Source organism: Paramormyrops kingsleyae, chromosome 4 (genome assembly GCF_048594095.1).
Source record: "Paramormyrops kingsleyae isolate MSU_618 chromosome 4, PKINGS_0.4, whole genome shotgun sequence".
NCBI classification, from domain to species: domain Eukaryota; kingdom Metazoa; phylum Chordata; class Actinopteri; order Osteoglossiformes; family Mormyridae; genus Paramormyrops; species Paramormyrops kingsleyae.
In genome coordinates this window covers 9,838,615-9,866,408 of record NC_132800.1, presented here as the reverse complement: position 1 = coordinate 9,866,408, position 27,794 = coordinate 9,838,615, and the positions used below count along the sequence as shown (strand labels likewise).

The 27,794-nt window shown below is 42.4% G+C and overlaps 1 protein-coding gene across 4 annotated transcripts; it reads left to right on the top strand.

Annotated features, from left to right (window-relative positions):
- Positions 1 to 110: 110 nt before the first annotated feature.
- Positions 111 to 27,407, top strand: LOC111844820 (CMRF35-like molecule 8). 4 transcript variants are annotated; one of them, XM_072710623.1, is made up of 10 exons: positions 111 to 737; positions 1,743 to 1,878; positions 4,098 to 4,418; positions 5,146 to 5,469; positions 6,529 to 6,607; positions 6,759 to 6,844; positions 7,022 to 7,059; positions 7,620 to 7,688; positions 7,919 to 7,979; positions 10,234 to 10,523. In XM_072710623.1, the coding sequence occupies exons 2-10, from the start codon at positions 1,830 to 1,832 to the stop codon at positions 10,293 to 10,295; spliced, it is 1,089 nt and encodes a 362-aa protein (XP_072566724.1). In that variant the 5' UTR covers positions 111 to 737; positions 1,743 to 1,829; the 3' UTR covers positions 10,296 to 10,523. The 4 variants fall into 4 exon arrangements, with proteins under 4 accessions (XP_072566724.1, XP_072566723.1, XP_072566725.1 ...); XM_072710622.1 differs by having other exon boundaries at positions 113 to 737; positions 6,406 to 6,607; XM_072710624.1 differs by lacking the exons at positions 111 to 737; positions 6,759 to 6,844; positions 7,022 to 7,059; ... (1 more) ...; positions 7,919 to 7,979; positions 10,234 to 10,523 and adding exons at positions 26,885 to 26,976; positions 27,145 to 27,407 and having other exon boundaries at positions 6,406 to 6,607.
- Positions 27,408 to 27,794: the final 387 nt, after the last annotated feature.

The following is a 27,794-nucleotide window of genomic DNA, read 5'->3' as shown; positions in this document are numbered from 1 at the left end:
ATGTCAGATGTGAGAGGAATGTTTCTAGCACATTCTGGAATCCATTCCAGGCTGAAGTCAGGCTGCTATCAAGGCTAGAAGGGGTCCTTCCTGGAACAAAGCAGGTTAACTTGATAACGTGGCCACTGCATGCATGTTCTTCGCCTTCAAACTCACACACGCATCTGCTCCAAGTCTCAGAGCTGCGGAAAACAACTGCAATCCGTGTTAAATACCAAACTGAACATGGGGAAAAAACTGGAAAAAACGATAAACAGTGCAAACGCCGAACGCAAAGCATTGAACTGAGTTAACTACTGAGGCAAAACAACACTAGTGCCTGAAATTTTAACTTTATTACTTTTTCCGTAATGAATGTTTGTTCACACTCTCTGTTAATCAAGCACAATGACTTAGTGTCCATGTTTGTTACTGTCCTTTTCATTGCAGGCACGTGATATAAAAGCTACTCATTCAGGAGATGTTACCTGTTTCCTTCCATCCATTGCATATCTTGGTATGGATGCAGAGACACTAATGTAATCAGTGCAATTCGTGACTCAGATACCCCTAGCTGCCAGAGTTGGAATTACATCAAACAGAATATGTACACTTTAGCTGGTTTAACATCCCTCAGTTTCTGTTTTTTTTCTATAGGGACTTTACTTATTATTTGTGTTATAACATCTCTTGGCCAGGATGTGGAGACAGTGTCGATGGTGGATGTGAACATCCTCTGCAACCTCTGACCTAAACAGGTAATAATAATAAGCTTCAGTGGTTCTGTGAACAGCTGGCTGCAGGAATTGCTGCCCAGTCCTAAATACCTGGATGTTTCAGTAGCTAGACTTGTTGGGGGCTGTTGTCTTGTCGATTATCCCGCTTTTGATCTCTTTGCTCTGTCCTAGACCCTGCGTCTTGCATATGTCCTTTGTTTTTGGTCTGTGTCTCTTGGTATGAGACCTCTGAACTTGTGGTATCTGCTACTGGTTGCTCACTATGGTTCTGTTGCCTCTAAGTCCTCCACTGTTGCCTGGACTCCTCCCCTCGCCTTTGTTCCTGTCTCTGGATCCACCGTCTCCTGCTTCATTCCCGGCTCCCTCCGTGTAGGATCCAGCATTGGTCCCCGTTCTCTGCCTGATTCTCTGCTTTCTGCGCCTCCCAGTCGTCTAGAACCTCCTGCCACCATATAGGATGGCGGCTCCTCCCACAGACAGTCAGCAGGTTATTATGTGAATACTGAGGTAGAGAGGCCTTCTCATGTGAGCCAACCTTCATTGTTTGCATGGGGTTTCTGTGAGATGAGTCCAGATGAACTACTGATGGATATAATTCAGGTTTTCTGTGAAATGTGATTTTGCGCTGCTGTTGTGATGGACTCTCCGTAGTTGATATTCTGCTCTGCAGGAGGCTGCTGTACTTTGCTATTATTTCCTTGACTGCGGCCTGCCTGCTGCCACAGTACTCGTCTGGCTCCTGATATCCACCCCCATGTTCCAGATGATTCTAAAGACGGGACTTTGTCTTGCAAGTTGCAGGGTTTCACAGTAGTTCATGATAATCCACAGATGGTGGCCATTTCTGACATATTGCATCAGTGAGGCCATCTGCTTCCCCTTTTCATTTTTAGTTACACAGTGTCCTTCTATAGAGACCATTTACTGACATGCAGTGACTATTTTACTAGAACCCATCGCATGACACGCATTTGCTGCATGTTACTGTGCACACGTCTTGCACATTTTTTTTTCTTCTGAGAACAGAGACATAAAAGGATATCAGTGGTATCAGAGTGGACCAGGAAGAGAGAGCCAGTCTTCAGAGGGCTGGGGTCTCTGACAGACTCAGTCATGGTTCCTCTCCTCTTCCTCCTCCACGTCTTCTTCATTAGGCTGCCAGGTATGAGAGAAATATTGGCTATTATTCAATATTCATGAGTTCTCCAGAAAGGATGACAATAGAAGAACAATGTGTAAATATATCAATTTATATTTTCATATATTTGCATTAACTTTAATTAACTGTTTATTTACTATATAGCAATTTGTATTTATTTATTTATTTCCCTGTGTTCTTGCTTGGCATCATTTGTCATCACTGACTGTTATTACTTGATACTTACTAATGTTGTTCTTATGTGATAAGTTGCTCTGTATAATATTTGCTTTGATAGAAGATGTTGTGCAATTGTTGTGTAGAAATGTAGTTGTTCTGTAGCTCCTGCTCCAATGCTGCTTACACTTGTACCCGGGCATTTACTGGAAGCTCAGCCTAGCTGCATTTATGTCTAGTTGACTTACTGACAGTGTGTATGTTGGCAATACACACTTGTACGTTGCTATGTACTAAAGCACCTGCGAAATATGTACATGCATTTGTTGTGAGTCTGTGGTAGGCATGTGAGTTAGTAATTAGTAACTATGACAAAACAACTCAAAACATGAGTACTGTAAGATGACATTAGATAATGTACACTCACTGGCTACTTTGTTTGATATACCTGGTCTACTCCTTGTTGAAGCAAATATCTGATCAGCCAATCATGTCAGCAGCACAATGAATAAAATCATGCAGATCAGGTCAGGAGCTTCAGTTAATGTTCACATCAAACACCAGAATGGGGAAGAAAGGTGATTTAGGGGACTTTGGTGGTGGCAGAGTTGTTGTTGCCACATGGGCTGGTATCAGTATTTCAGAAACTGATCTACTGGGATTTTCATGTGCAATGAGCAGCGGCGCTCTGAGTGAAAATGCCGTGTTGATGGCAGAGGTCACAGAAGAATAGCCAAGATGAAGCTGATAGAAAAGCAATCATAATCAAACTACTACTCATTTTACAAAGGTATGCAGAAGAAGAATCTTGGAGCAGATTAGAACAGTTTTACCTGGTCAAATTAATCAAAATTTTTGCTGTGACACTCCGATTGTAAGGTAAAAATTTGGCATAAACAACATGAAAGGATGGATACATCTTGCCTTGTATTAACAATTAAGTCTGATGGTGGTGGTCTGATGGTGTGGGGGATATTTTCGTTGCACAGATTGGGCTCCTTAATACTAATTGAACATCGTTTAGATGCCACAGTCTACCTGAGTATTGTTGCTGACCATGTCCATCCAGTGTAGCCAGCTTCTTAGAGGTATTAACAGGGGGATAACAAGTCATGTCACACAGCTCATATAATCTCAGACTGGTTTGTTGAGCTCACTGTCTTCAAATAACGTCCATAGTCACCAGATCTCAATCCAATAGATAAGCTATGGGATGTGGTGGAACAGGAGATTCATGAAGGTCCCACAAATCATGATCATGTCAACATGGACCAAAGTCTCTGAGAAATTACCTTGTTGAATTTGTGCAACAAAGAATTAAGGCAGTTCTGAAGGGAAAAGGGAGTCCAACCCAGTTAGCAAGGTGTACCTAATAAAGTTACCCAGTAAGTGTATCTATACCATAGCTGCTGACTTGAGTTCACTCACACGCTAAACTTTATCATTTATCGTATTTACAATAACAGTGTCTCATACGGTGGGAGGAGATTGGCTGGCTCATGATTTTCATGGGGGGGGCAATAAAAAATGTTGTCAATCATTTGGAACAGGCCAGTGCCCCCCTTGATTAATTTATTTGGTTAATGCATACAGCCCACTGATTCAGTGTCATTTTCTTATAAAACTGCTGTACCGATCTGATTGTATCCTCAGTCACTAAATGTTCTGTAAGCCCACTGTTACCTCCATGCTCCAGCTACAAAGCTCAAGCACAATATTTTACCTGCACATTATGCTAATATCCAGGGCAGTAGCCAGACATGAGGTCACCGAGGTCTGAACCTCAGTAATAAAATTGGTTAATAAATGCACTGACCGGCCAGCGGACAGGCAGGCAGAGGCCCTGCAGGTGATTTGCTTTAGGATGAATGATTTTTTTAGTTTTACACTATGAGCTACTGCTACAAAGAAAACAATCAAGGGAGCTACTGAGTTGTAATGGTTGATTTTGTATGTCTTGGGTGGGGGATCTTCTGTGGAAGAGAATGTTGTGAATGAGGACAATGTTGTGAATGTGTTGGCAATCAACCAGTTGGTAAACACTGATTTCCATGATGTCCCTGCAGGTGGTGACAGTGTGTGGTCCTTTGGGTATTTAACTGCACAGAGTGGAGAATCTCTCACCATCCCATGTTTCTATGATCAGAAGTATAAAGACCATGTGAAATACTGGTGTAGAGGGCAATTATGGAACTCCTGTACAATCATGACACGCACAGACTCACCACAGAGCTCCAGTAAAGTGTCAATCACTGATAATCCCGCCCAGCATGTTTTCCATGTGATCATGAGGAACCTGGAGAAAAGTGACACTGCTATCTACTGGTGTGCTGTAGAGATTGGTGGTCAAAAGGATGATTGTAAGTCTCTGTCAATAGAGGTTAAAGGTAAGATGTTACAAATTACACAAACTGTATTGCCAATATCAGTGGGTTGTAGTGTGCAGAAACTAATACTGATTTCATACAATGTTCATATACTGTGTGTTTGACTAAAAATATGCAAGCAGTACTTTATTTATTTCCTGTTCACCAGGATAGTGGAATTTTAAAGAAGCTTAATACCCCACATTCATCTTTCACAATGTTCTTATGCATATAATACTCAATTAACTGTTGTTTCACTGTACTTATATATTAAACAGCATGTGTATGTGTACTGTAGCTGTAGCAATAGTAACACCAATTATGGTATAATATTTATTACTTATGTAAAAGGACATATATATTTTCTAATTTGTCACAATCAACTTTTATCCCTTTGAAATGTTTATTCCATTTTTCACATTTATTGAACATGGAATATTATATGAACAAAGATATGTGAGCAGGTGAGGCCCTTGCAGGAAATTTTAGGAGGTTTAAGGGCAGAACTGAAGGGCCCTGTACCAGGAACCTTGAAAGGTAGCGAGATAGATAAGAGCCGAGCTAAAAAGGAACAAAGAGATGAACTAATGAGAAAGTAAATAAGAGCTGAGCTAACGAGAAACAAGGAGATGAGCCAACAAGAAACATCTGGCAAGTTCATGTAGGGATGTCACTGACAGAAAAGCTATAAAATGTAGGTTGATTTGTGAAGGGCTCTTCTGACATTTTTAATTTCCACATCATACAGGTGCTTGGAGTGTGAGGACTGTGAGCTGGGTATCTGCAGAGAGAGGAGGATCTGTCACCATCCCATGTTACTATGATCAGAAGTATAAACACCATGTGAAGTACTGGTGTAAAGGGCGTGACTGGAATTCCTGCTCCTCATTGGCACGTTCTGACTCCAATCAGCCAGCAGGGAAAGTGTCAATCAGTGATGACCCCGCCCACCTGGTCTTTAATGTGGCCATGAAGAACCTGCAGGAAACGGACTCTGACACTTACTGGTGTGTTGTGGAGATTCACGGTGCAGCAGATGATGGTGTCTATCTACAGCTGATTGTCATGGAAGGTGAATTATTAAATTAGCCTGCAGCTCATAGCATTAGACTCTAAGTTATATGAACTCCTCTGTGTGTTACATGATTTTAATGGATACAGCATAATATTATTACAGTAGAACCTTGAAACTCGAACGTCCCTGCTAAAACTTGTATGGGTCGACATACATTCGTAAGGGTCGGTCAAGAAAAATCTAATGGCAACTCGACCGAGAACTCAGAACACGACAAAACAAAACAGACCTGCTAAAACTTGTACGGATTGAGACGCATCTCTGATGGGCTGAAATAAAGGCAAACGGACCTACTGGGATGCTGATACTTATGAATGCTCTCCGTCTCGTCGACCAAGTTCGACGTGCAAAAGCTGTATTCCTGGGTTTGGTGGGAATTTTTTGCTACTTTATCTAGTACATTTAGTAACACAGTAATCATGACCCCTAAGAAAGTGAGCAGTGATAGCAGCAAACCAAATAAGAAAGTAGTGAGAGTAACTGCAGAACTTAAAAAGGAAATTATAGCTCAACCAGCCTCCTAGAATAAATTAAGTTCATGGTCCATGGTACCACTGTATTATTATTATTATTGTTACATATTATGGACAGACTGACTGAGACGATATGATTACATGGTGAAATAATCAGTAATTAATTCATAGGTTCTTATAATCTATAATACTTTCATTAATTTCATTGGTTGTAGATTCATTTTTATTTAGCATGTGTATTATGAAATTGTATACAGTATGTTAGAATTAAGTTATATGAAACGTTTTGACTGATGTTTTGACCTGGGGGTATTCCACAAAACAAGATTTCTCAGTTAGTTGGATAAATTAAACCTGAAGTCATGATAGTCCAATAACAGCTTAGGTAAGAAGCATTCCTATTGGACAGTCTTGACTTCTGGCTTTTAATTTTGTGGAATACCCTCCTGGTCATCCACAGCAAAAGGAGTTTCACAAACACCCAAACAGGGAGAGCTGTCTACAGCTTTACAGCAGACAGAAAGTATTACTTCATCTACACAGCAGAGAGATGGTTTAACTTCAGCAACAAAACACCCAACAGGATGGGCTGGGACCACATATCCCTCTGGTTCCTTGACTTCCACCACTAATGACAATCTGAGCACCACACAGTCACCAAGGTAAACTGCCAAACCCATTTCATTCTCTGTAAAATACTTTAAAAGTGTGCATTCAAGATTCAAAGCTAGATAAGTAAAAACCTGTCATGGATCCTGCATGAAACTCCTGCATGTCTTAAACCTTCACTTTCCTTCTCTTGTTCTTCTCCAGTCAGATGCTCCTTCTGCTGACGTTGGTGATGATTCTGTTGCTGGTGACCACTGTCATGGTTATCTGGATTCTGCGAAGAAGAACCAGTGAGAAAAACTAACAGTTAAACCATTTACCCAGAATTTGAAGTACATTATGTGATTATTGATGTTTTTTTTTTTTATTAAAAATTTGATTACTCAGATAGTAATGTTAGTTCTCAAAGCTTGTATTGATCAACACAGATGTGAATGAAGCTCAGCTTTACCATCATGTCTCTGCAGAAACGCTGATCAGTAACAGAAACAGACCCAGCCGCCCTGTGAGTGTCCATTTCTGCATCTGTGTTTGTTGCATTAATGTCCTATTTTGATTCTCACATTAGTTTGGAAATAAGTAAAAGAAATATACACACATTCTACGGAGTCAGTTTCCAGTGAAAATTAATTTAAAATGACAGAGCTGAGAGTTCATAATGGATTAAATTTATTATGAAAAGGCTAAATGCTGATATATGTGGTTGTTTCATCTCAGCAGAACACAGAGCCTGGAGATGAGGTGATCTATAGCACCATGGTCTCTAAGAAACCTTCAGCTCAAAGTGTGAGTTGAATAAAATGTTTCCCTTTAGTTAAATTAAATGATTTTTGATTACCTCAGTCATGTAAGTAGTATGAATATTCAATTTGATTACTCAGATAGTAATGTTAGTTCTCAAAGCTTGTATTGATCAACACAGATGTGAATGAAGCTCAGCTTTACCATCATGTCTCTGCAGAAACGCTGATCAGTAACAGAAACAGACCCAGCCACCCTGTGAGTGTCCATTTCTGCATCTGTGTTTGTTGGATAATGCTGATATATGTGGTTGTTTCATCTCAGCAGACCACAGAGCCTGGAGATGAGGTGACCTACAGCACCATGGTCTCTAAGAAACCTTCAGCTCAAAGTGTGAGTTGAATAAAATGTTTCCCTTTAGTTAAATCAAATGATTTTTGATTACCTCAGTCATGTAAGTAGTATGAATATTCAAATGTGACACATTCTGTAACTAGATTAAATGGCAAATCTTATATAATTACAATTTCCATTTACAGTGTGTGTCCTCTCTGTAATTATACAGTGTAACAGTAATGTTCCATGATTACAGTATCCATTTACATTGTTTGTTCCTTCTTCAGCTCTCTGTAGACTCCAAGGATGAAGTGACATACAGCTCAGTAACTCTCCAGGACAATCAGAGTAAGATTCACCTGTATAACAACAGGAAATATGAGACTACAATAACCTAAAGCCATCTATTAGGATGTAAGTAAAACATGAAATGATAAATCTCCACCTTACCACGGTGGAGGGGTTTGTGTGTCCCAGTGATCCTATAGGAGATGTTAGGAGAAATTGCCCCCGTTAGGATCTCCAAAGGTGAATTGGTCCTAGCTGAGAGGTCAGACTCAGTGTGATCCCAATGACCCTCGTGAAGGACATAAACATGGAACTGGAATCCTCACCTGAAACGGGGAAACCAAGGCCCCGCCCTGATGCCAGGCCTGCAGGGAGGACATCTTGTTTGAGAATGCATGGTGGCCAAGCCTTCACCCAGGGGGCTGCCTGGGCACAGCCTGAATGAGCTAAATGGGGCTGTTCTCTGGTGGGGCTTCCACCTGTAGGAGAAGCCATAAGAGGCTGTGATAATGTGAATTAAGCGGCAGTCAAAGGTAGGGCCTTTACACACAGATTCCTGTTAATAAAACTGGCTTTAGGGCCATGGAATCTAACTTCTCTGGTGGGAAAGGAGCCTGAGCTAGTGTTGGAGGTAAAAAGATACTGTCCAGGTATAGTCAGGTTCACCTCAGTGCACAGCATGGGCTTTGAAAGCAAATTCCTAGAAAGGTGCTAGACTCTGGAGTTGGGTGAGAGGCGTTATACAGGTGTAGGTTTTCTCATTGCCCCCCGGTTCAGTGCCAGAGAGTTTCCGAGTGAACAAGAGGGTCGCCTCCCATCGACTTTGAGTTGGGGGATGGGCTCTAAATGTTGTCTGTACTTCACGGAACATCACACCTTCCCTGGGGATTCAGTTCTCTTACTGGGGAACTTTAACTCTTGCAGGTATAACAAAAGTGAAAGCTGGAAGGGTGTCATTGGGAGGAAATCATCAGATCTGTGAATGTATGGCTTGGACAGTCGGGTGAAGAGAGAAGTTGAGGTGTGGAAAATGACTTTGGGTCAGCTTCAAAGAGATACTGACAAACTGCCTGGGAACTAAGGAGGGGAAAGCAGGGTTTTGCCCAAGGAGTTTGCACCAGGGATGGAATGTTCTTGAACTGGGCATATAGTCAGGTAGGAGCACTTTGAGGACCTCCTAAATCTCACTGACATACCTTCCTTGGAGGCTCTGGATGTTGCTGGGATTTCTTGGCTGACACGCCTATTCAACATTACATCGAAGCTGAGGACAGTGCCTCTGGATTGGTAGACTGGGGTGGTGGTCCTAATATTTAAGAAAGGGTAAATGAAGGGTGTATTCCAACTTCAGAAAGGCCTGGGAAGGCTTATGCCAGGGTACTGGGGAGTAGGTTCCGTCCATTAGTTGAACCTCAGATTCAGGAGAAACAATGCGGATTCTATCCTGGTCATGGAACACTGAACCAGCTCATTACATTCAGAAGGATAATGGAGGGTTCATGGGAGTTTGCTCAACTAGTCTATATGTGTTTTGTGGAGCGGCCGGGATGCTGATCAGCACCTACAAGTCTGTGGTCAAGGTTCTGCACCACAAAAGGGTGAATTGCCCCCACTAGGTTGGGGATGAGTTACTGGTTCAAGCTGAGGAGTTTAAATATTTCAGGGTATTGTTCATGAATGAGGGAAGCATCAACCAGTTATGTGGACATTGTCCTGGTCTGTCGTAATGAAGTTAAAATGTGAAGCTATCAATTTACTGGTTGATCTACATTTCTACCCTAACCTATGGTCAAGACCTTTAGAAAGTGCCCAAAAGAATGAGATCATGGAAACAAGCAGCAGAAATGAGTTTCCTTCACAGGGTATCTGGACTCAGCCATAGAGATTCAGGAGGTACTTGGAGTAGAGCTGCTGCTCCTCCGCATTGAAAGACGCCAGCTGAGGTAGATCTGCATCTTTTCTGGGATGCCTCCTGGATGCTTTTCTTGGGAGGTGCTTTGGGCATGTCCAACTGAGAGGAGACCCTGGTGCACACCCAAGACATGCTGGGAAGATTATGCCTCTTAGTTGGCCTGGGAACATCTCAGTGTCCTCCCAGTGGAGCTGCAGGAGGTGACTGGGGAAACAGAGGTCTGCGCGTTTGCGATGGCTGACACCGCGACCCCGACCTGGATAAATGGTGGAGAATGAATGGAAGTTTGCCAGCTCTGTGACAAGGACAGATGTATTGCTATTAATTGGAGTTCATAAAATCACCCGAGACCCCCTTTCAGAGACCGTGATCTCTCATCATAAGCGTGTCTTCCCCCCTCAGAATGCCCCCCCTCTGATGTGACCTACTCTGCTGTGGTGCCAAAGAAGAATCAGATCTCTTAAAGTCCTTCTTTAAGTCTGTGTGCTGCCTGCAATGTCCTCAGAAAAGGGGAAGTGCTTCTGAAGGAGACTCCATTTGGGGTTATTTGTGTTCTTCCCCATATGATCCCCATATGAGAAGCCGTCTACCCCCCTCCACCCCCCCAAGGCAGCCTGGGTGCATCTTAAAATGTGTCACTTCATCAAACCTTTTTTTTGGAGGAACTGACTTAGTTGTTTGTTTGTCTTGGTATGAGGAAAATTCATATTTGTTTTTAGTTTCAGTTACTAAACTGCAGTGAATTATATGTTATCTCTTAATGCTTGTTATTAAAACTGAGAATACATAAAGCAGTGTGGGTAACGAGAAAGGAGAGTATCTCTGGCATTCAGCCATGTTACTGTTCAGCTGCCCCCACATGTGACTGAAAATTATGATAGCCTTCCTAAATTAAACTTTCGACATAGTGTTTGGCATGTGGCAAAAGTCTTGCTTTTAGGAAATTTCTGTTTTTGCATTTTGTTTCTGTTTTCAAATCGTAGTTCAATCCTTGGATGCTGAACTTGCGGATACCGAGGGCCGTCTCGTTACTGAGTATATTTAATTATTCACTGCCTCAATGTACTAATAAGTCAATAATAGAACCTGAAACCACAGGCTTGGTGAGGCTCGCCATGGCAACAGGACAATTTAGTCCCTCCTGTGACCTAAGGCCTGTTTGTTTTTTTCTGTGCTTTTTCCCCTTTTTGAGGCCGATGCAGCTGTCTTTCATTTTCAACCATCCCCACTGCCCCCCCCCCCCCACCACACCCCCCATCCCCAAATAAATGCCTGTTCCTTCCTCCAACCCCAGTGTCCTGTGACTCTGTTCACCATCCTTAAAAGGTGGTACAATATTATTCTGGGAACCACTGATGTAAAATTGTCATGGAATTTCATGAATATTTGATCACAATGTTATTATGTTATTATTATGAGATTCATATGAAAAATAGATTTTCCTGTTTCTCCCGTTAGTGTTTTCTGTGCTATATTATGCTTCCTAAAGTTATTTTTGTAAATGTAGAGTGAGTTAAGACTCCAGGTTTAGGGGTGCAGTTTACATGTTCTTCCTGTGTCTCATGTGTAGATGGAGATTTCCGCCTCGTTAATTACTTTGCTCTGCTAAAAAGGCCGGTATTTATTACTTGTGCTGTGAATTCTCTGGTGCCGGCTGACGATCTCGGCTCCCTCTGTAAACATCCTGCTGCTGGGCTTGGTGTCGCGTAGCCCTGAGGGTTCGAGTCACTGGATTTGTGATGAGCTCTTTCATGGTTGTGTTTCCCTCAGTTTGGTCTCTCTGCTCTGTCCTAGACCATCGAACTTCTCAAACTTTGTCCTTTTGCTGCTGGTACTGATCCTCTCGTTTTGTCCTCTTTTCAGCCTGTGGTGACCCCCTGTGGTACTGTCTCCTCTAAGTCCTTCACTGCTGCATTGAATCCTCTTCTGACTGTCAGTTGTCGCTTTTCTTCCTCTTCCACCATTGAATGCCCCTTGCCCCTTGCCCCTTTTTACTTCAAAATCCGCATTCTGCTAGGCCATCCAGTATCTGTCAGCTGCTTCCGGAGTCCCACAAGCTAACCAAGCCCTGAGGGCCTCCTTCCTGGCCACAGCGCCACACAGCTGTCTTTGCAATGGAGTCCCAGAACATGGCCAATTCAGGCTCAATGTCCCCTGACTCCCTCTGGATGCAAGAGAAGTTCTGCTCTAGGTGTGAGTTAAAGATCTCCCAGACAAGGGAGAAATAAACTAATACTAATTAATAATTAATTTCCCTACATATTGGTGAAGACAAATTATTTGGGTTAATTTTTCCTATAGTGGTCCATCCCCATTCTGTTCTGAGTTATTCCTTTACAGTAGAACCTTGAATCTCCAATGCCTCTTCACTCGACCGGATGTCGCACCGGTCTGTCGAATTTTCCTCAACTTGTACTTCAGCTTAAACTACTAAAACCTGTGTGGGTCAAGACGCATTTAACTCGATCGGGTCGTTGAGAAAAATCTAGCTGCAATTCGACCGAAAACGTGGAACATGACAAAACAAAAGAGACCTGCTAAAACTCGTATGGATCGAGACATGTCTGTCTTTTCAAACAATAACCCCGTCGTCCCTCCTCCTCTCTACCTGCCACTTCCAGTATGCCACCAACTCACCTCAAAACCGGTAAAGTGCTTATAAATTGGCATTTATTTCATGTTTATAGCTTTAATATGTGTGCTATTTCATGTACCGTATTTGCCGGCGTATAAGACGACTTTTTCCCCCTGAAAAACATGCCTCCAAGTGGGGGGGTCGTCTTATACGCCGGGTGCACTTCAGTTGGGATAGACATAGCTGCCCATAGTGGCCTCCCGATGCCCGCCCGCTGCCCATAGTGGCCTCCCGATGCCCGCCCGGTGCCCATAGTGGCCTCCCGATGCCCGCCCAGTGCCCATAGTGGCCTCCCGATGCCCGCCCGGTGCCCATAGTGGCCCCCCGATGCCCGCCCGCTGCCCATAGTGGCCTCCCGATGCCCGCCCGGTGCCCATAGTGGCCTCCCGATGCCCGCCCACCTCATTCTACATACCATCCAGTATCGCGCAGTATCCAGCGCGGCCGCGGTGGGTCATCAACGTGGCTGCGGCGAGCATCAGCAGCGAGACAGGGGTGCCAGCCTTTTCGGCGTGACCGGCCCGTTCTGCTCGGCGGGAAGCAGCGGCGCTCCGGCCCGCCCCTTCTCTACGCAGAGCTCGCACATGCGCACTTGCGCACTAGTGCCGGTCACAAGGAGATGCAGGGGCGGGCCGGAGGCGCTGCGGCCGTACAATGGTGACAATGACAGGTACTGTAATGGCACTAATACAAATACTAATGGCACTCATGTAATACCGGTATAATACCGGTAACAATAATAGCACACAGGGGTACACTTTTATACATTTTGCAACTCTCTCCTCGCCCCCCTTCTTATGCATACCTTGATAAATACTCCCTATCCAAATCTCTTATCAGGTCATAATATACAGTATGTCACTTGGTATTAATATATGGTACGGTACTATAATACTGGTACTATCCATAATATGGATTCAAGGGCGGACCAGACTGCTGCTAGTGACATGGAGACAGGGAGACAGGGAGGGCAGACAGGGAGCAGGGACCAATCCAATCAGGCTTTGTATACAGCCAACAGCCAACCACAGTACTGCACCATTGTACAGTACAGTACAGCATAGAAAATGTCCAGCAGTCAAAACCCTATCAACCCTATCATGGCACCAGCAAAAAGAAAGAAATATGATGCAAGTTTTAAAACTTAAAGTTGTAAACTTTGCCATGGAACATAATAATTGTGCTGCTGCAAGACAATATGGAGTAACAGAAAAGATGGTTCGGGACTGGAAATCAAATGAAAAAGCATTAAAGAGTATGCCAAGGGGTAAGTGTGCATTAAGAAGAGGCACCCCACACTGGGCAGAACTCAAAAAACATGTAGCAGACATGGTGGCTCAGCATCGCCAAAACGGTTATGTGGTGACACGAAATACAATACGCTTGTTTGCACTTCAGTGGGCCAAATCTAACCCAGATCACAGCAACAATTTTAAGGCCACTATATCCTGGTGTAGTAGATTCATGGCAAGGCATGATCTGGTACTAAGGCAAAAGAGAAAAATTGCCCAAAAATTACCTGCAGATCTGGATAACAAAGTGGATAGTTTCCATCGATACGTAATACAACAGCGCACTAAACATGGCTATGCGTTAAGTAATATTGGAAATATGGATGAAAGTCCAATGAATTTTGATATGATTGGAAATAAAACTGTCCATCAAAAAGGTGAAAAGACTATTTTGATAAAAACAACAGGACATGAGAAGTCAAGTTTTACAGTGGTACTAGCATGCACAGCTGATGGCAACAAACTGAAACCTATGATTATTTTTAAAAGGAAAACAATGCCAAAACTCAAGTTCCCTGCTGGTTGTTTTGTGCACGTGCATGAAAAAGGCTGGATGGATGAGGAGGGTGTGAAACTATGGCTGGATAATGTATGGAGCAGACGACCAGGTGGTCTACTTCAAAAACGTAGTTCAGGGCTCATTTAACTCCCACCACCAAGGAAAGGCTTGCGAGAATAAAAACAGATGCAGCAGTTATTCCTGCAGGATTGACATCATTGGTACAGCCCCTGGATGTGTGCCTAAACAAGCCGTTTAAAGATCGCATTCGAGAACAGTGGAATGAATGGATGGTTAGCGGCGAAAAGTCATACACAAAAGGAGGAAACATGCGAGCTCCACAGTTGAATGTTTTGTGCCAATTTGTCATAAAAGCCTGGAATGATATTGTTGCACAAACAGTAATCAAGTCTTTCAAGAAGTGTGGCATATCAAATTCATTAGATGGTATGGAGGACGAGTACTTGTGGCAAGATGAAGAGGAAGCTGAAGCTGAGGCCACATCATCTGACACGGAATTAGATCCATATGATGACTGCCTTGCAACTGTATCACAAGATGTCATTGATGAACTTTTAATATCAGATGACGAACAGGAGTTTGAAGGCTTTTAAAGGGAAACTGTCACGCCAGCAAACTTGCTAGGGACTTGCCCGGCACTTGCTCTCTCCCTCTATTTGTTATCTTCCTTCTATCTTTGACAGTTCCAGCTTGGTTAACAGCTTAGAAAACAAACAGCATGGCAGCTCCCATAGGTTTATTGTTCCATTCAGCTTTAGTGAATTAGCCTCTGGCATTTACTATTGGCTGGTATAATACAGGATGGGGAGGGGTCTTAGCCACCCTCACACTCTTTATGAACATTCCTTTGGGAGCTCAGCAAGGTCTGACGAAGGGGGCGTGTCCCCAGAAACATGTTACCTATCCCGTGGTTTTGCTGATCCAGTGTTTATACTCTTGATGTGCCTGTCATACTCCTATGTTTGTGAGTATCATTTTTATCTCTGATTTACGGATCTATTAAAAAGGTTTTACACGAGGAGGTGGTGCCCGCTGTTTTTCTTCTTGTCTTCTACAGTGTGTTGCCAGAGTCCCTCTGGGTTGTGGGCTGCCTGCCTGTGTTCCTGAGAAGCATCTACCCGTCCATAGGGTCCACTTGGAGTGTTAGGGTTAGGGGTAGGGTTGCGCTGAGGAGGAGAGGAGTGTGTTGTCTTTAGTGAATTACGTTTAATAAACTTGCACTGTTTTATGTTTACTGTACATGTTTGATAACATACAGCCTTGTGACAGTTTTCCTGCATGTCATAAGCATTTGAATATAAATTAACATGTTGAAATCAAATCTGATGTTCTTTTACGTTTTATTTGGTGTGTGGAAGGTGTGCGGAAGAGGGGGTAGTCTTATATGGCGAGTATATAACAAACTCTATATTTTGAGTGGAAATGTTGGGGGGTCGTCTTATACGCCCAGTCGTCTTATACAGTACGTCGGCAAATACGGTATGTATTAGTTTTACGTATATTGATTGTTAATGCTTTTCATCATTAGGTATGTAGATAAGTTTAAATAGGCACTCATTATGTGGTCTGGAATGGATTCAATTCATTTACATTATTTCTTATGGATAAATTCAACTTGGAACTTGACCAAATCGCAGCTCCTTCCAGCCTTCTGGAATGCATTAAGTTCCAAGGTATCACTGTAATTGGTCCCACATTCTTAAAAGTTGAGAAACTACTAGAGTGAAGCTTGTTCCTAGTCTATTACATGTACTTCATGTAATAACTTTTTAGATATACACAATATCATTTCTCCTAGTCAAAATTATATTCTTAATAGTCAGAATGGCAATTACAGATATCCACAATTGCATTCTTAGTAGTAGAAAATGTATTTCAAGATATCTAAAACTTTATTTCTCCTAGTCACAATTCTATTTAAGATTTTAATTTTTACAAAGTATAAGTGCCCGTTTTGACATTTAATCACTAGATTGGATATGTATTGCAGATATCCGTAATTCACGTCTTCCTAGTCAAAAAGAGCATTTCAGATCTCCACAAAGTCATTCTTCCTAGGGGAAATTACACTGTAAAAAAAAAACAATTACTCGGCCAATTAAAAATGTAAATAAAAAGACTTTATTCGTATTATAACTGCAAATGGTGATCATGGCAATATTGATCAACCACTTATATGGATCAAAATCTTTGGACAGAATCATTACTTAATTCCTGTACAAGTGTCATTTAAATAATTTGCTTATATTATATGTGTAATCAAGTAGTCCGCTTACAGTGCTCATTTTGGGTTTTTTATACATGACATCACATGGAGAAAAGTAAAATGACGGTAATTCTAAAACTTTACTTTGATAGCCCTACTTTGCCTTGCGGTAACCCATCTGCTTCCAGCTAGCTACGTGAGGCTAATACTGCATGCACAGAAAACATGACGGGAAAAAGAAAGTAATTTTCTCTCAAAGTCAAATATAGACACATCAAAGTGTATGAAAAACTGTGAAAAACGAGCCAACAAGATGCAGCAGCAAATCTACAATAAGGTGTTTATGTACAGCACTATAATGCATTATTTCATATTTGAATTTTAAACAGTTCAGTAATTTAACTTGTACAATAATGTAATTTGAAAAGCAGTTGAAACAGCTTTACTGTGTTTTTAAACAGTCAATAAAAACCAGTAAATAGTGACGCTGTCCATCTTATTAACTTATATGCATGTAATAAATATACAAATGTCAATTAGATGGTATCTGTCTGAGAAAAAATTATAATTCAAAATCGGTTATAATGATCATCTGCTTATACTGATCAATTTCACCCAGACAGATGTGATCACTATATAAGCAGTTTCCACTAAATCTATAAATATATTAGGTTTCACAGTTCAGCTGGTCCCGTTTTGGATATTATTCCCATCCCATCCCAATCACGTGAAAAAATTACTCCCGTCCCGCAGGAATCCCACAGGAATCCAATGACCCACAGGATTCACGAAAAATCATCAGTTTCTACAATCGAGTTCCCATGCAAGGTCCCTTAGAAGGCTGGATACTCGGATTTGGTGCTCGATGAATAAACACAGACAAGAGTCAGATTCTGTCTCCCGACTCAAATTCAAAGATAAGCAACCCTGTAGTTCACTGAGGAAAACTCCAACTTACTGGCACTGACTCGAGGGGCTATGAATATGCCCATACCTGCCCAGTGCCTTTCACCATTGGCAGCTCCAGAGTGGAATAGAGCCCAGCCCCTCTCCAGGAGTTTGGTTTCAGAGGCCAAGCTGCACGTTGAGGTGAGTCTGACTATATCTAGTCGGTATTTCTCTGCGTCCAGCTCAGGCTCCTTTCCCACCAGAGAGGTTACGTTCCATGTGCCTAAAGCCAGATCTGGTAGCCAGGCATCAGTCTGCCAAGGTTCCTGCCTTCGACTGTCATCTGATCTACATCACCCCTGACCCCCATGCCCCCCCCCCAACCACCAGGTATTGGGCCGACAGGAGGACCAATGTAATTAGTTCAGGCTATGCCTGGCTGGGCCTTATGGGTAGAGACCCAGCCACCAGGCACTTGATTATGAGCACCCCCCCCAGTCTCCCTAATCCAGGTGGGGTCGCACTTTTCATGAGGGTTTGGTGATTTTCATTCCTGTGTTTAGCACCTTCACTATCCCTAGTGTGTTCCTCTTCTCCTTGGGCCATGTGGCTGAATGTGTTGAGAGTGCGGGTAAGTAAGTGTGCTTCATTACTGTCATGTTTTGGAAGCCTATTGTTAATCTTGTATTTGTGTATTTCTGCATTGGTTCTAGGGTCTTACTTTTGTTCTTAGTTTATATCTAGTTTTGTAGTTACGTTTTCTTTCACCTTTGTTCCCAGTATCTCCTGTGTGGCCCTAATCCTTAGTGCTCAGTTAATTGTTACTACGTACACCTGTTCCTCATCTAGCCATCATTACTTATGTATATTTCTGCCTTCCCTTGGATAATTCCCTTGTCACACATTTCAGGTTCAAGGGGTCTGTTTGTGCTGTAGGTGTTGCATGTGTGTTTGTTCACCAGGCCTTATTTATGTAAACACATACAGTACCCCCCGCCCCCCCGCCTCCGGTCTTACCTCCCACTATTTTAGTCCCATTGGGTGCTTTAACAGCACAAGATCTTCTCCTTTTGTGAGAGTTTGAGCATTTCTCTCCCTGTGCTCTGCCTTTTTGGTTCTCTGATACCACCTTGTCTTCTGCTGGCCTGTTTCCCCCTCGCCTGACCCTTGCTTGTTCTACCGAACTCGGTTGTGCCTGATAGTTTGGATGCTGTTTTTCTCACGCTGGTTATGCCCTGGATTGTTGACACTGTTTTTACCTGCCGAATTAAAGACCCTGATCCACTTCTGAGTCCCTCTACCACACCCTCATCACATTGACACCCAAGTAATGTGAATGGAACTACATCATTTGATTTAAGGTAAGATGACTTTCATTGCTTACAAAAATGTAGTGTTTTATTTCATGCTATGTTACACACTTTTAATTACACTATTATTAATATAGTTCCACAAAATGCTGTCCTTTTTATGAAATATAAAACCTTAGATAATTAACAGCTCACTATTAATGAAAAAATAATATAATTAGTTTGCCTATAGCTGATGTTAATATGACTCCCTGTTTCACAGTATTGTGTTCTGACAGGAGGCTTATTGTCATACAGACTGATTATGGTTAACCTGAGCTTCCTGATTATTTCCACTAGGGGGCAAGCTCTGCATATCACTCTGAACTCAGACACTGGCCTCGTCTACTTAATCCGCACCATGGTAGCTGTGATGAGAACATGGAGCTACTGCAGTAAGTAGCTGAATCGTGGCCTTTTATCTCAAACCAAATCCAGATGATGAAACCAATAATGTTGAGACTGGAATATCTGTCATGTTCAGTCATGCTGTTTCAATTGTGATTTGAGCAACTGTGAGATACTACTTGCAGGTAGTTTTATAGAGGCTGTGTGTCAGGAACAAAAACAAAAGAGGTGAAGATAGAGGCCCTACAGTGTTTTTACATGAAACAAAGAGATAAACAAACAATATTGGCATCAGAAAACAAAGGAATCATATTAAGATGTCAGTGAAACTAAGCTCAGTTTTTCACCACAGCATGAGTAAGGGATCATTCACACACCCTGTAGTAAGAACCTGGAACAGAGGGCACGGGATGGACAGGGACCCAGAGACACACACAGACACAGCAGGGAATGTGGAGAGAGCAGCCCAGCTAAGTTGCAGGTCTTTAGGGGAAATAAAGAGATAGAAAATACTAATGACACACACAGACAGGAAGTGAGGTAACATGGTGCTCACTGTGTCACAGCGCCCCCTGCTTCTCAGCCAGATACAGTAAATGTGTCTATTTTCAGGGCAAAAAAGAACAGCAGGGCCAGAAGATGTAATTAGGCCAAGTTTGGACCAGAGAGAAGGAGGAAGTGACACGAGCACAAACTTCCTCTTTAATGCCTTCTATTGTTCTGATAGTTAGTTTCTTTTTTTTTAACCTGATTAAAATGCTCTTGTCGCTGTTGGACAGTGCTGGTCAACATATTAGGTGACATAGGGGGCTGACTAGGGCGCCATCTTTTGAGGGGGGGGCCAACTTAGCAAACCACTAGCACCACCCCCTCCCCCCCCACCCGGCACAGGGAGAATGTACAATACCGGCTAAGAAAAAGTAACTAAAGTCTGAAGCTCGTCTAGGGCTTCGACCGGCACAGCTGTAGGATATTGTGCACTGGTCACTGCAGAATTTTCTTGTTAACATACAAAATAAAGATTCACACTAAGCATGTGATGGTAAACGTGCAGCATGTTTGACTTGCAAACAGATGTATTGATGTACGTGTCACTTGAGGCACAAGTGTGAAAATTGATGGACGTGTGAAAATTGACACTCTGTCACTGCTGGCTTTGGCAGTTTCCCCCCCTCTGAAGCTGGTGACCCACACTTACCAACACGGCTCTCTGTACAGTTTAGCAGAAGTAAAATGCAGGCAGGTGGCCGCACAGCCGAACAGAGGGGCGTATGCAGGCTTTGCTAAAAGCGTGTCAGCCTATTTCTAAGCGGTGTGTCTGTATCATTTTGTCACCTCTTTGCCACAATCATGTGACTGCACACTTAGAGATAAACATCTTAAACCCTTTGGGCATCTGATTGTATTAATAAGACTAATCCTGTGTTGCATGACATTGAAGGTGAAGTATATTGCTGGGCCAAAGCTCACCTCAGCTTGCTTTCCAAGGTCTTGGAAACCAGCGGATTCTTGAAATGATTAGGGGAGCATTTTTCGATAAATGACATGGTAACTTCCTAATGTAAACTGTGCTGCTGACAGTAATTAGCCAAACTAACGGTGATTATGAAATGCCTTCATCTGAATTTGTAGCCTCATCAGCTAATTAGTTACAGTGAATTAAATTATGATGATTTGGGATTCTGCAGGAATGTGGTTTCTAGTAGCAATATCAAAACTGCCTCTTATAACTTAAAAATATTTTGCAAGATTACATAAAAGTTGTTAGCTATCATGTAACAGTAGTGTCTTGTGCAAAGGAGCAGAGATAACAGCAAACATGTCTGCCACTACTCTACAGACCCTTCATGACGACTCATATGAAAGATGCAGAAACTGCTGAGAAACTGAAAATAGTTGCAGCTGATTTGGGGTGGTTGTGGCTGATGCTCCATGTGTGTGTGTGTGTGTCTGTGTGCGTGTGTGTGTGTGTCTGTCTGTGTTTGTGGTTGATGCTCTCTGTGCGTGTGTGTCTGTGTGTGTGTGTGTGTGTGTGTGTGTGTGATCTCCTCCCTTCCCTCTCTGTCAGGCCCCCTCTTTAATGCACTGACACATTCAGAATGAGGACAGACAGTCACTTTATTACAGATGGATAGAAACAGATACAGCTAAAGGCCACAATCGACACCCCAGACATGGCTCCTCTCCTCTTCATCGTTTTTATAGTGTTACCAGGTAAGGACTGGTATTTCTTCACTTTTTGTGCAACTAATCTAAAGCACATGAAAAGTCAAGTATTTTGTTGTTAATATTGTACTTTTTTGCTGAGAAAATTAGGTAATCATATTGATTGTTATTGTCCGCTGTTGTTGCTTTTGTCCATTTGTGTAGAATAGACAAGACAGGATCTGATTTCCTTTCCTGTATTAACTCTTCACATCTGAATGGCTCTAGCCATTCCCTTGTGAATGTCTTGGCTGGTCCTTTGCTCGTCCCTGCCCATCTGCGTTGCATGCACCTTCTCCCATTACAATACACCTTACTCCTAGGGGCACAACATCGTCAACATCTTCTTTGAATCTTTCCCACTGCTCATGGAGCCTACTGGAATAGCTACAGCCTCGACATGGCAGGTCTGTCAATTATTTTCCTGCCTGGTAACAGTTGCATTGGTCCCAGTTTTCATCATCCCACCTTGACAGTGCATCTGCATTAGAGTGTCGTTTCCCTATCCTGTGCTCGATTTCAAAGTCATACTGTCTTAGCTCCTCCAGCCAGCATGAAAAAAACACTAGCTAAATCCATAATCTGTCTCCTTTTCAAAACGTCTATTGTCGGAAGTATTAAAGTTTTTAAAATTAAGTTAAATCGGCAAAAAAGTAAACCATGTCATCTTACTTTGTTTTACCTGCATCGGGGGCGTGTAATACCGCTCTCACCCGAAGATCGCTATTCACATTATGAATAGCCGCATTAGCGTGTATTCAAATCGCATTTGCATGGTAATTTCATGAACAGCGCAACGATGAAACGCGATCCAGATACTTCCCCGTCAGAGCCATAAAAGGGAGGTAGGGACGTGGCCAGGTGACAATGGCTCATTCATACACATGAAAGTTGCTACATATTCAGTGAAAGGAGCCAGAAATAGTGGCATGAGTTAGCTTTTTCTTATTTATTTATCCAACTGAATGTTGCAACTACACCATTTAGTCATCTTCATGTAGCCAAGACTTGCCCACATAGCAAAATTGGTAAGGCCCGGATCTGGTCCACACACCGCAATGAATGACGGCCCCTTGATGGCCCAGATCTGGTTTGCCAGAGGTGGCCCACACATGGGCCAGCACAAAGCCAGATGCAGACATGTTGGTGGCCCTGTTCTGACCCAGAACAGTTTCAGCTCGGGCACCAAATATCAGCCTATGTGTACCTTAATCAAGTCATGTAATACCTACTGTAATATTTCATGGAAATATTAAGTTACCTCAACATTCAAATAAAGTTGCTCTACCTTAATTTTTTTGTTTTCTACTCAGAAATGTCCATGCAAATAGTTACAACTAGTTGCTTTTTGTGTTTAGAGTTGATATTTGTCATTTATTTATAAAAATTCTTGTACTCAAACAGCTGGGACCATGTTATTATTTAACATGTATTAAAATGTTGAATGTTGAAATCCCACAGCGAGAGAGAGAGAAGAACCATCGTCTCAGTTGTGATTATGTGATGCTTGGCAGACAAAGCGTATGCATAATTGTTTAATGTATACTCACTGGCTACTTTATTTGCTACACCTGTTTAACTGCTTGTTGAAGAAAATCAGCCAATCAAGTGAGCAGCACAATGTTTAACATGTATGCAATGTATAAAAACACACAGATACCGGTCGGCAGCTTCAGTTAATGTTCACATCAAACACCAGAATGAGGAAGAAAGCTGCATTATGTAACTTTGAAGGTGGTATGGTTGTTGCTGTCAGCCAGCTTGAGTGTTGGGTTGTTGCTGGTTTGAGTGTTTCAGAAACTGCTGATCTATTGAGATTTGCAACACAATCATCTCAAGGGTTTACAGATAATGGGTCGAAAAAGAAAAATCATCCAGTGAGCGGCGGTTCTCTGGACAAAAATGAATTGATGGCAGAGGTCAGAGAAAAATGGCCAGATTGGTTCAACCTGATAAAAAGGCAACAGTAATTCAAGCACTATTTACAGCCAAGGCATGCAAAGGAGCATCTCTGAAGGCAAAACACCTTGAACCTTGAAGCAATTGGGCTACAGCAGCAGAAGACCACACCAGGTGCCATTCCTGTCAGCTAAGAACTGGAAACCAAGGCTACAGAGGTCACAGGCTCACCAAAATAGAACATTGGAAGAACAATTTGCTTGTCAAATGAGTCTCGATTTCTGCTACGACATTCAGATGGTAAAGTCAGAATTTGCTGTAAACAATATGAAAGGATGGATCCATCTTGCCTTGTATCAACAATTAAGGCTGGTGGTGATGGTCCAATGGTGTGGCGGATATTTTCATTGCATAGATTTTGCCACTTGGTACCAATTGAACATCATTTAAATGCCACAGTCTACCTGAGTATTGTTGCTGACCATGTCCATCCCTTTGTGACCATAGTGTACCCAGCTTGTAATAGCTACTTCTAAGAGGATAACACACCATGTCACAAAGCTCATATTGTCTCAGACTGATTCTTCAACATGGCAGTGACTTGTCCTCAAATAGCCTCCACAGTCACCAGATGTCAGTCTTATAGTAAAGTACCTATGAGATATGATGGAATGGGAGATTCACATTTTGAAGGTGTAGCTGACAAATGTCAGTAACTGATGCGATCATGTCAACATGGACCAAAGTCTCTGAGGGATGTTTCAAGCACCCTGGTGAATCTGAGCCACAAACAATTAAGGCAGTTCTGAAGGCGAAAGGGAGTCCAACCCAGTACTAGCAAGGTGTACCTAATAAAGTTGTCTAATAAGTGTATGTATACCATAGCTTTTGACTTTAGTTTACTCATGTGCTGAACTTCATCATTTATTGAACTTGCAATAACAGTGTCTCATGTATACAATGCAAACAGCCCACTGATTCAGAAACATTTTTTTATAGGTAAACAGCTATACCATATCGTTCAGTCACTAACTGTGCTGTAAGCCTATTGTTACCTTCCTGCTCCATTTAAAAGGCACAAGCACAGTATTTTACCTGCACATAATGCTAATATGCTAATGTGGAATCAGTACATCCTTTTTTCTGAGGCATGCTTTCATATAACTTTGGTGAAACAGTTTCTGAATACTCTACATCAATAATCTGTGTCATTTCAAAGTGCCACACCTTTATTCCTTGGGGCAGTGGCGCTCTCTAGAGGGTTTCTCTGGGAGTAATGGGAATTACAGTGTCTCCCTGTTTCTCCAGTGCTGCTCCAGAGCTGCCCTGTGAGCACTGACTGGCCAGCGGACAGGCAGGCAGAGGCCCTGCAGCTGATTTGCTTTAGGATGAATGATTTCATTGAAAAATAACAGAATAGTCAATGTACCTTGGTGGGTGGCATTTGAGGAGGGGGGGCATTACCTGCGTATGCTCCCCCATGACACTGACCCTGTGCCAGTGGCTGTGAATGACAGTCCACCATCATGTAACCATAAAATCAGTGGTGTCAATTTTACACTGTGAGCGACTGTTTGAAAGAGAATAATTTGAGGAGCCCACAAAGATCAACCAGTTGGTAAACACTGATTTGCATGATGTCCCTGCAGGTGGTGACAGTGTGTGGACGTTCGAGTATTTAACAGCACAGAGTGGAGAATCTCTCACCATCCCATGTTTCTATGATCAGAAGTATAAAGACCATGTGAAATACTGGTGTAGAGGGCAATTATGGTCCTCCTGTACATTCATGGCACGCACAGACTCACCACAGAGCTCCAGGAAAGTGTCAATCACTGATAGTCCCGCCCAGTTAGTTTTCAATGTGATCATGAGGAACCTGAAGACAAGTGACACTGGTATCTACTGGTGTGCTGTAGAGATTGGTGGAGTTGGCGAGATAGATGACTCTCAGGATCTGATAATAGAGGTTAAAGGTAGGATGTTTTAACAAATTTCACACATTTTCTTGCTAATATCAGTAGATTGGAATGTACAGCATTTGAATACTAAAATAAGCAAACAGTACTTTGTTTCTCTCCTATTCACACAGATGCTCGGAGTGTGAGGACTGTAAGCTGGGTATCTGCAGAGAGAGGAGGATCTGTCACCATCCCATGTTACTATGATCAGAAGTATAAACACCATGTGAAGCACTGGTGTAGAGGGCGTGATTCGAATTCCTGCTCCATACTGACACGTTCTGACTACAATCAGCCAGCAGGGAAAGTGTCAATCATTGATGACCCCACCCACCTGGTCTTTAATGTGACCATGAGGAACCTGCAGGAAAAGGACTCTGACACTTACTGGTGTGCTGTGGAGATTCATGGGGTAGCAGATGATGGTGTCTATCTACAGCTGATTGTGATTTAAGGTGAATTATTAAATTAGCCTGCAGGTCAAGGACTGCAGATATATTAACTTCTCGGTATGTTACATATGTAAACAGACACAGTCTGTTATTGATCATTACATTATGTACTATGGACAGACTGCCTATGACATGGTTATGGTTACATAGTTAAATTCTCACTAGTGACATCCAAGGTTCTTTTAGTGTATTTTACTTTGATAATTTTAACTTGTTGTAAATTCATTCATATTTACATGTATATTGTGAAATTGAGTAAGTTTGATTTAAGTAATTTAAAATGCTTTGACTGTTGTTTTGACCTGGTCTTCCACAGCAACAGCAGTTTCAGCCAAACAGGGAGAGCTGACTACAGCTTTACAGCAGACAGAAAGTTTTACTTCAGCAACAAAACACCCAACAGGATGGGCTGTGACCATGTATCCCTCTGGTGCCTTGACTTCCACCACAAATGAGAATCTGAACACCATACAGTCATCAAGGTAAACTGCCAAACCCATTTCTTTCTCTGTACACTTGTTAATCAAAGTCTGATAAATAAAATCCTGTTATTGATCCTGCATGAAACCCTGCATGTCTTAAACCTTCACTTTCCTTCTCTTGTTCTTCTCCAGTCATATGCTCCTTCTGCTGATATTGGTGCTGCTTCTGTTGCTTTTGGCCACTGTCATGATTATCTGGATTCTGCAGAACCAGCAGAACCAGTGAGCCAGACTAATCTTAACATAATCAAACAAGTTAATGGTATTGTGAAGGACATTCTTTTTATTACTGCTAGCTTACAGATAATTCACATTTTTTATAATAAATTAAATTTAAACATATAGGGCTGTTAGCTCACAAACTTGTAATAATCAACACAGATGACAGCGACACTCAGCTTAACTTTCACCATTCAGCAGAAATGTGGGTCAGTAACAGAAAACAATCCAGCCACCCGCTGACTGTGCATTTCCATATGTGTTTGCTTTCTGCATTATTAGGGGGACATAACCCTGTATTTGCTTGTTAATGCAACCAGCCTGCCCCTGCACACAGCAAACACTGTGACTACAGCTCTGTATATTATCCATAGAAGCAGGGCAAAGACGTCCTCTTAATCTTTCTGAACAATAAAATGAGCACAATGTGAGACCTAAGCATTTTTCAGCATGTTCTGATTGCTGGTGCCAGATGTGGAGAGAGGAATGTTTCAAACACCTTCTGGAATCCATGCCAGGATCAAGTCAGGCTGTTCTCAGGCAAAAGGTGGATAAAGTTTCCACTGAATGCATGTTCTTTGCTTGCTTATCCATCAGAGACCACACTTGGCACTTTCTGCTTCACGCTGCTGTTGGTCTGGTCTACCTGCTGTGTACCGGAGTGGCCATTATCACCTGGAGAAACCACAGTAAGTTCTGATAAATGCTGGGTCTTAATAAACTGGAAAAGCAAATAAGAAAAAAGTGTATTCAGACATATATGCTGGTGCAGTGACTTGGGCCTCAGTTTATATCCCAGGATGTGATTCTCTCTCTTCCCCCTAACAGGGCAGTGATCACTGGGGTCTCTCTCCTAGGGAGGGCAGCAGCAGTGACAGCTCCTTAGGACGGGGCTCTGACTGCACTGACGCCCCTTCTGATCCCGCCTCCAGCTGTGACAGACACTTCCTGAAATCCGGGGCCCCGAGTGAGACGCCCTCCTGCCCTTCGGCGCCCCCTTGAGGTCCTGGTATCAACCATATGTGACCCATCCATGTCCAATAAAGACTTATTTAGTTTTTGGCAGTCTGTACAAAGAAAGCTCCTATTTCTTGTTAAATCTATTTGTACAATCAATCACACAACAGCTCTTTCCCATTTTAGATGTGTTTTTTTGCAGCATTCAAGCTAAATGCTAATGCTGCCACTCAGACTTTTTGCCACTCAGTGGGTATGAGCACAGTGACTTCTACCTGCTGTGACATCATGCGCATACCGATGTTAAAAGTATTATTTGTGGTACCAACTTTTTTGTACATTTGGTCCCGTTGAGGCCAATAGTAATTACAACAGTGGCTGAGCGTCTGCTTTTTGCATAATAAAGAGTGGCTGGAATATGACATCAACTCCTTGTTATACTCGGACAGCCTGCAGTTACTGTCACCTCCCCACTGGTGCCTGGCATCCAGTGGTCAGATAATTAAACTCTGTGCAAGATGCACAATGAGGAGATGTTGCCTGTTGTTTT